This window comes from Gastrolobium bilobum, unplaced genomic scaffold, assembly GCF_033153095.1.
Source record: "Gastrolobium bilobum isolate Gb01-03AN ecotype WA unplaced genomic scaffold, APGP_CSIRO_Gbil_v1 utg27539, whole genome shotgun sequence".
NCBI classification, from domain to species: domain Eukaryota; kingdom Viridiplantae; phylum Streptophyta; class Magnoliopsida; order Fabales; family Fabaceae; genus Gastrolobium; species Gastrolobium bilobum.
Genome location: NW_026896466.1, coordinates 55,382 through 64,489, shown reverse-complemented (window position 1 = coordinate 64,489; position 9,108 = coordinate 55,382). Strand labels below are relative to the sequence as shown.

The 9,108-nt window shown below is 35.4% G+C and overlaps 1 protein-coding gene across 1 annotated transcript; it reads right to left on the bottom strand.

Moving 5' to 3' along the window:
• Positions 1-786: 786 nt before the first annotated feature.
• On the bottom strand, positions 787-3,605 carry LOC133299873 (uncharacterized). Its single transcript, XM_061499370.1, has 2 exons — positions 2,303-3,605; positions 787-875 (listed from the first exon to the last, which is right to left on the bottom strand). Exons 1-2 carry the CDS (start codon positions 3,408-3,410, stop codon positions 787-789), a joined length of 1,197 nt encoding a protein of 398 aa, XP_061355354.1. The 5' UTR covers positions 3,411-3,605.
• Positions 3,606-9,108: the final 5,503 nt, after the last annotated feature.

Below are 9,108 nucleotides of genomic sequence, written 5' to 3'. Positions count from 1 at the left end.
TTCTAATTTCTGCTATTTGCCATGAGTCATCATGTCGATGTAACACCTCCCACACATTTCTCTGTTGCCACAAGTTCCGGGAGGAACACACTTGCACCTCACTGTTTCCCCGTCTCACAACTCTTATAGCTTACTATGTTCTGTTGACTTCCTCCACCCTTTCCTTAAGCTACATCAATTTCCCTTGTTCATGGTTTGCGCAAAGGTGACTCTATGTCACCCTAGTAATTTGCCTTATGCACGGAAAAGTTGGTTATTTTTATTTCTCACCAGGCCAGTGAGGTGGCTTTGGTATATCTCATATTTTGCTTTTGCTGTTTTTTTAAGGCCCGTTCTTTCCATGAGCTTAACAATTTTTCAATGACCTCAGAACTATAAATGAACCTTAAAAAATTCTAACGTAGAGCACAAAATTACGTCTTTGATCTGAGACAAAAGTCAACATCATCAAGGGTGGAGTGAATGACATTATGAAAGAAGCCAAAAACCTAAGTAGAAAATAATCAAAAATGTAAACAACATCTTTCAACTTTTGAAAACTAACCACTTGAGCAACCACATGAACTCACACCACCCAAAAGTCAGCGGCTCAAGTTGACCAAGTCTTTCTTAATCCAAGGTTTGAATCCCATCTAGAACATTTTGACTGTTACTTATAGCTCGATATTTTCCTCCCCCATGATAGACCTCCTTTGTAACAAGAAAAAATAATCTCTTCACATCAAGAAAGAGTCTATTGCTCCATAAAAGCTAGAGACACTGCCACATAAGTAATGAGAATATGCACTAATTGATGGCAAACAACATTTCTAGTATCTTTTTTGACCAACCGATATGAAGGTAAACCACTAAAACAAATCTTCTCAGATTATTGGCTGTAACAGAAAAAATATTTCAGCTTCCAACACACTGTTAGGGTTTAAGAAGCATGTAAACATATACCAAGTACCAACATACTAAAAGGAAAAGAAAAACACCACATCATATGTTGTTGTTGTATCAAAAATATCAGAGAGAATTGGAAAAATTATCTGACAATAACACCTGGTTAATTCATCTAGACCAGGAGTAACAGAAATAGTATCATCATTTTAACAAATTGGAGCATTACTCTTGCGTATATAAAAAAGAGAACCGAAGTTTCTATGTTAAATTGACAGAATGCTTCTCATAAAGCAGCAGATGCAATAGAACAGTTATGAAATTGCCCCAATGCTAGATCGGAGAAAAATTAAATGCATTCCGAAATTTTTTTTGCCCTTGTTGGATAACATGGAATGATGAGCCGAGTTAATCCATCCTAGATTTACATCTAACTTAAATTTCTTCATATAAATATCAGACTCCAAAATAGCTGAAGTAAATGAGTACCCAAATTCCAAAGGACCACCTAGTACCAAAATTACAACTGAGATAGGTAAAGGGGTTGTAACATCGCCAAGTATATGACAATAGTTGTCTCATCAGTAACTTCACAATGTGTGAATAATACTCCAAAACACAAAATATATGAGAATAAAGGTTAGTATACTCTCAATTTTGATTGTATATAGAGCTCAGATACCCTCATTAAAGAAAGACTTAAAATAAGGACATTTATATATCAAATGAGTGGAAGAGAAATCAAAAACTCACATTTGCTACAAATGAACTAATTTGATTGGTCAGATAACAATCTAACAATTGATAAAGGTTAATATAATGTAGAGTATCTAGGGCTGTTCAAAACCAAATAGTATATCAGGTTAATCATTGATACAACAAAACAATGTGAAAATCTCAGTTGAAGTTGCTATATAGCAAACTCGTAGAACATAATATCAGAAATTCTTGATTGGAGAATGATAAAACGAGTTGAGACAGGCTCCCAAGAAGGAAATATATTTGGAGTTTGGTCTCTTCTGTATGCCTTAATTAAAAAAGATAGTCACGATCTGCTGAAAGTTTTTTGTACAATTATTCTTATATGTTTAAATTATTTTTCCAACAATAGTTAAAATGCAGAGAGAGCAAGACAGTTCATCAATCTTGGATGACAAAATGAAGTCAATTTTAATCTAATGTGTTCTGACTATTCAAATTAAAAAAGAAAAAAGAAAAACACCATAGTGGAATTGAAGATAGCCTATGAGTGGTGTAAGTAGCATACTAATGATTCGGTACTAACTAAAATCAGAGACACAAACCATCAAGTGAAAAGTAAATATCATAGAAAATGAATTTTCAACTTCTTCAATCAAGTACGGCCAACTAAAAACTTCAATGAGTAAATTATATCAAGGCGATCTGTCTGGCTTCTGACCTTTGTATGCATCCAACAGTTGTGGCACTTTTTTCTGAAATCGGGTCACATATCTCTCGAAAAAAGTTTTCTCAGTAATTGATATAAAGCTACCTATGCGCAAATCTCTCTTTATCAAACCCCTTGACTTCAAAATTTTAACAACTGCACATCTAGGGATCAATGTATTCTCCAAGTTGCGGTTAAGAATCCCAGGACTTCGCACAATTTCTTCTGAGGGAAAACCCATATCCTTCACCAAGAAGCCCATTATTTTCATAATCTTGTTTTCTGACATCATCATATACTGGGGATACTTTTTGAAAGCTATAAGACAGATATCTTTAGACAAGCCCCACCTCTCATAAACCTCTAACTTCAATTTCCACATTGCTTTATCCATCTTTGCAAGTACTTGAAGAGCCAAAACAAAATTTGATTTCAAAGGATCAAACCCCATTTCCTTCACTGTCTCGACAGCCTTAACAAATCTCGAATGCTTCATGAATACTACACGAGGAAAATTGGTTACGAGGAGTGAAATGGAACCTTGAGGCAGGCCAAGCTGTCTCAAAACCTCTATGTTTGGAACTGAATCACTCATTACCCTATAACAGCAAAAGTACCGTGGCCCATTTTTCAAAGTTGAAACTACTTCCTTATCACTGCGAACTAGACTCCTGATGATCTTATAACGAGGGATAATGTTGTTCTTCAAGCTTGTGTGTAAAATTGTAGGGTTCCCAGCGAGGATTCTAGGGATGTCAGTGGTTGAAAACCCAATAGAACTGAAGAACTTGAGTTTTGGCAAAAGGGTCTTGTCAGGTTTTGCAAAAAGCAGTGAAGGTTTTTTCTTGACAAGGCTACATAATTGGGTCTGAGAGAACCCATAGTTCCTGAGAATATCAACAACAGCATTTGGGTCATCTGGGTTTTTCAATTGCAACTTTTTGCAGAGTTTGAGGACCATTTCAGGGGACAACCCACATGAGTTGATGAGGGTTGATACTGTAAAGGAGCCACCTTGGTGGTGATTTGTGTTGGATACTGATAAAGAACGAAAAGTGAAGAAAAAAACACCCAAGTTGGGGGTTCTAGAAGCTAATCGAGAAATCAGAAAATGGTGCATTTTGTAATGAATGGGAGTAGTAGATTGATGACTCACCAAGTTTCAGTTTGCAGGGTTATGCTTCCTTGCATGCATTCTTCACCTTTCACTGCCTCAAAGTGATTTCAACGTTGAATGACGGCACCGCGGTGGAACCGAATGAAAGTCTATATGTTGAAAGGGAAATGAACGAGTTTATGGGGGATTTGCATTCCAACGTTTAACGATTGCCAATCTGATAGGAAAAGAAGGAGAAGGGGAGAAGAAGAGAGGGAAAAATGAACGCGAATTGTTTGTTAAAAGTACAAGGGGTGACGCATGAGAAAAAAAAAGTTTTTAGAATGTGTCTCTGTCCTTAGAAATTACTTAGAAATTACTAAAAACAATAAAAATTATTTAATAATTACATAAAAATTTGAGTTTAAAAAAATTATTTACAGGCATATGTTTCAAAAAATTTATTCTTGTCTCTATTTTTATAGCTCTTTATTTTAAAAAAAACACATAATTCAAAAAAAAAAAGTAAATAAAAGCTTAAAAAAATTTCATCTCCGGAGCTTTTAATTTTTAATTTTTTTCTTCATTACCAAAAAAAAAATTTCATTATAAGAAATTTCTCAAAATCTGTGTATTCTAATTTATACTTATAAGTAAATTTTAGTTTAAGAAAAAAAAAAATCACTTAGGTAGTGTTTGGTTGGGGAGAAATTTTATAATACTAGGGAAATGTAAATACTAGGAATCTACGGGGAAAGTGAGTTAGATAGGAAAATTTTAAAAAAGTTGTTTGGTTGGGCAAAATTTTACCAGGAAAATTGAGTTAAATTACTGAATGTGTGTTTGGTTGAAGATAAAATATAGATGGAAAAATTTAATCAAATTACAAAATAACCCCCAACACCATATAACCCTGTATGCAGTGCACGTATGAATAACAGAATTTTTTTCTGAGAGTGAGTATTAAACCGTATGCAGTGCACGTATGGATTTTATTCATGCATTATGGAGAAACTAGCCTACATCATCCCAAGACTTATAATGGGGTAATACTCTTTTAAAATGAAAAACAGAAAAATCATAACATACTTTTGCTCAAGCTATATATTACTGCTCAGAACAATTTGCTGTATTCTCATCACATTGCTAGGTGGTAATGTTATGCAGTGTAATTGTTCACAGCAAAACTATCTTCATGTTACTTTTATTTTTAGGAATCAATTCTGAAAATCGTAAACAAACAACTACACCAGTCAACAAATACATGTTTTTTTATTTTTCATAATATAAAATGGTGTGTAACCTTTTCTTATTGTTAACGTTTAACTTAATTTTTTATTTCCATTGCTAAATTGTCTGTATTAATAATCAAATATATGATAAATTCAAATCTGATAATAATAATAATATTAATAATAACAAAATCTGCTTAAAGAACATAAAACTGTTAAGAAATTTATTTCTGACAGATAAACTATATGACTAAGTGAACTTTATTCATTAACTGTGAAGTATAATACAGTTCCTGCAATGACATAAAGCTCATAGTTTAATCTCATTCACAGTTTAACCTTGCCCGTTCACTACAAATACAACCAAGTGGAATTTCATTATACAATTTCGCGTTGCACTATTTCAAACAAACCCCTTCCCAAAACCCAGTCTTCTATCATTGCTTGAGAATTCACAGCCTTCTCAGTAGGCACAAGATGCCCAGCACCCAAAACCACAACATTGGTGAGTGTCTTCCAACTTTGTACATACCCAGGAAGCTCTCATTCACCTTCCAAATCTTCCTTTCTGCATTCAGAAACTCCAAAATTCCTTCCCATTTCATTGTCTTGACCCATGCCTCAACTTGTACCACTTCATCCCTCAAATCATGTCGACCTTGGTATAACAACACCCTGCTCTTACTCACCAAGTGTTCTACCATATATTTCACACTTTTCATCACATCAGCATGTAATGCAGCATCAACAATGTCACTGTATAACTCATACACAAATGATTCATTCACCCCCAAGGCCTTCTTCACCTCAGCAAAGTTCAAGAACTGAGCAACCAAGTCATCTTCATGTACCTATAACAGCAGCCCAATTTGATGTTCCTCCTACTTCGTAAAGTTCATTTATAGAGGGCCCCCTTCTAGAGAAGAATAATCCCTGGGAGTAAAGTAGTTACCCTTCTCAAGAACAAGCACCTTCAGTCCTGAACTTGCAAGAACAGCAGCTGCATCTCCTCCCCCACAACCAGACCCAACAATTACTACATCACATGATTTCATCTTGACCAATTTGTTTTCAGCATCCACAGCAACTTGAAGACCTTTACTGAACAAGAGACTCAGGCAGACTCAAGTTGGTCTCATTCATAGCTTCCACTATTCCCTTTTCAAGATGCCTCTCTTTGTGAATTTTATGCTTGTGTTCCCATCAGTGTCAACTTCATATCCAATGGCTTCCCATGCTGGGTTTTCACCATTGTCATCACACTGCACACAAGTGAATATTCCTGCAACACACACAATCCAAAAGTGGCATACGGGTTAAAGAGAAAAATGTTACTGAAAGTAGTATGTGAATCAAGAATGTGTCCTTCCATCATTCTGAAATCACATGACAGTTATATGATACAATCAAACCAGAAGCAAGTTATCATTTCCATCAGAAGCAGTATGCAGTGCTTCCCAGTACGGCAGTACCTGCTCAACACTATACATATCGACAACAGAGAAGGGTCTATATTAGCTGCTTTATGAATGCAATAGGGTTCATTCCCATGAGAAGCAGAATTAGGCACAAAATTACAACATACAGAAAACGAAACATAATTAATATCAGAATCCAAGTGCATTACAGCATAGTTTTATAATGTAGTAGTTACAAAAAAACTCCCAATTAAATCTGTTTATAACACACATGACAGTACACCTACATGAACAGTGGACAATATTGACACAACATTAACTATGCTTGTGTGATGACCCTATAGCTGGTCTATAACCTAAAATTAAAACATAGTGGTATATACATCATCCAAAAAATTACATCAACCATTAACAGTTGCAGTAGCACAACAAGTACCAAAAAATATGTGAGTACCACAGTCACACAAAAAAGAGTGGCAGTAGTTTGGCTTCCATGACAAGCTATCACTTTGAAGGTATAATTAGTGTTCGAAATTTGCCAACAACCCAGCAACCAGACACCTTCTATTTTTAGTTACTTTATGCAGACTCTGGGTGAAAAATGAGCTAAATGCAAGTGTATAAGCATGCCAAAGTCAGAAGAAACAGATCAAATTGCTTGGGTTTCTTTTCTACAGGCAATAAAGTAAGTAGGCAAACATGGATAGGATCGATGCCTCATATCTTCATGTGCTGAAAAATAAGTTGAAAAAAGCTAATATGAGATGCTATTTTCTTTATTGGGTGTAACACAGAAAGTCAACTTGTAGCTGTTCGTGACAACATTAAGGTTATTTAAGCTAACAGGGGTTTCAATCACACAGACAATAAATCAAATAGTTTGTTTTGTATTTTTTATATACAAGAACTCTAATGTATTCATTTTCATGTTATGTTTTGTTTTCACCCTCATAGTTATGAAAGTTTTCACACTGAATTTAAATGAGGTATATTTGCCGCTTCTTATTGAATTGATGCATTATAAATGAGTGCGTGGCAGTAGAGAGCATTTCAATTGTATAGTTAACTTTTCTCAACCAGTATGTCATTGAATTGATGATTGTTGAGGGGGCCTTTGTCATAATTGTACTTGAGGACATAGTTTTACCACAATGCTTATAGAAATATCTCGTACAAAGACTAAAAAAAACACAAATCCGAGTTGTATAATGATAAAGTAGGATACAGTCTGGTTGATTGGTGCTATCCATTGATAAAGATGTAATAGTATAAACTAATTTATTTTTGTAAAGGGTGCAAGTGTTACCCATGTTTTTTTCTTGATTTTTATAGGATTAAAATTGCAATACACTTTAAACTGCAGAACAATGAAAAAACATAGAACCAGTAGAGGAACACAACAGAGAATGATTGAACCAAGTGGGTCCTGCGCCTGAAGGAGGAATTTATCGTAAACCCGGAACGAAGGATTTCACAGACAACGGGAGACATGAAGGTCAAACATTAACATAGACATATTATCATCAGCATCAAGATTCAAAGGAAGAAACTTTTTTTAAAATATGCCTTCGATTCCTGCAAAGAAATCCACAAAGTCTTACCGGAATATTGTGATGAAAATAAGAGGATCCCTTGTCTGAACGAAAACAAATCGGGTGCTGGTCTTCAAACCACCGGCTTGTACTTCGCGCTAGATCCGGTTCACAGGACTCTTCTTTCACTAGCTAAACAAAAGGAACGTGCTACGAAAGACAACAAACTTTTAGACGCTTTTCCATTAATTACAGACTAAACTTGATTCCAAAAAACAGAAATGTTACCATTACCTGATAACCGAACACAAGCATCTGGGTTTCCTCAGTCATAGTGAGGTTTGGGTTTCAACGGTTTGGGTTCCAGAGCTGCACAAAGAACAAATATGGAACGCGATAGGGATGTTCGGTGCAAGAATCGAAGTCAGACTGGTGTTCGAATTTGGGGTACAGCTAGGATTAACGAGGGTAGACTTGTCTTAATTTTCATCTAAATTTTCCATCAAAATGGATTTCTCAGCAATACCATCGTCGGAGAGGGAAACTGAATCCGTGATTTTCATTCATTTTTCACTCATATTTCGATAGCTGGGGAAGGAGGAATGATGGCTAAGTTCAACGTTGTCCTCAACCAAACGTGGTGTTTTAGGATACCCACTTACACTTAGATGAGATAATTTTGATATGTCCCGAACCAAACACTACCTTAAAGACTTCGTATGCTGACAGTCTTCGAATGGAGAAGCTCAATAATTATGACATGAATTTCAGTGTTAATTTCAATTTACTTTTTAATTTCTGTTTTAATTTCAATTTACTTTTTAACAACTCTTTTGTTAAAACTGGGATTAGTAGCTAGGATTTTGGTTAGTGATTATAATAAACATAACAAATAATTAAAAGCCACCAAATAGTGTTAAATTAGAACGTCATATTAATTTTTTTTTTATTTTATAAATATCAATTGATGTCTGAAAAGCAAACAGATCGAACTCATTTAGATACGAAGAAAACCATGAGATTGCAGTTAAAGGCTGTAACCGTGATTTTGAGAGCCTGAATCAAGACACTTCGTTACAGCCCTTGGTGTTCTTGCTTCGGTAGATGCAAGGATTCTTCTAATCCAGAATTTTCTCACCTTGATTTGATTTGATTTGATAGCTTAGCTATAAGAGAGGAGACGGGATCACTGGGAGGTAACAGGAAAATCGTAAAGAGTAATTGGGAGAGGCTCAAAATGCTCTCGATATTCATTTTTTTTTTATCTCATTCCATAATTTCATAATCCTTCACACACAATCTAAAATACCGTTTTGATATCAGATTTGCAGATTTGTTCTGGATATAACTTACATTAGGCTCACCAGATGAGTCTAATCTCTCAAAGTCCACAATCTAGAGGGCACCCATGGCAAGCTATAGAAGCTCACCACTGGATCATTCCCCATCCTGCACTGCTGCCCCTGTACACTGACAGTGGGCAGCTTGATGAGACAGCTCATGGGCTGACCAGCTCAAGCCACCATGCAAGAGAGGACTC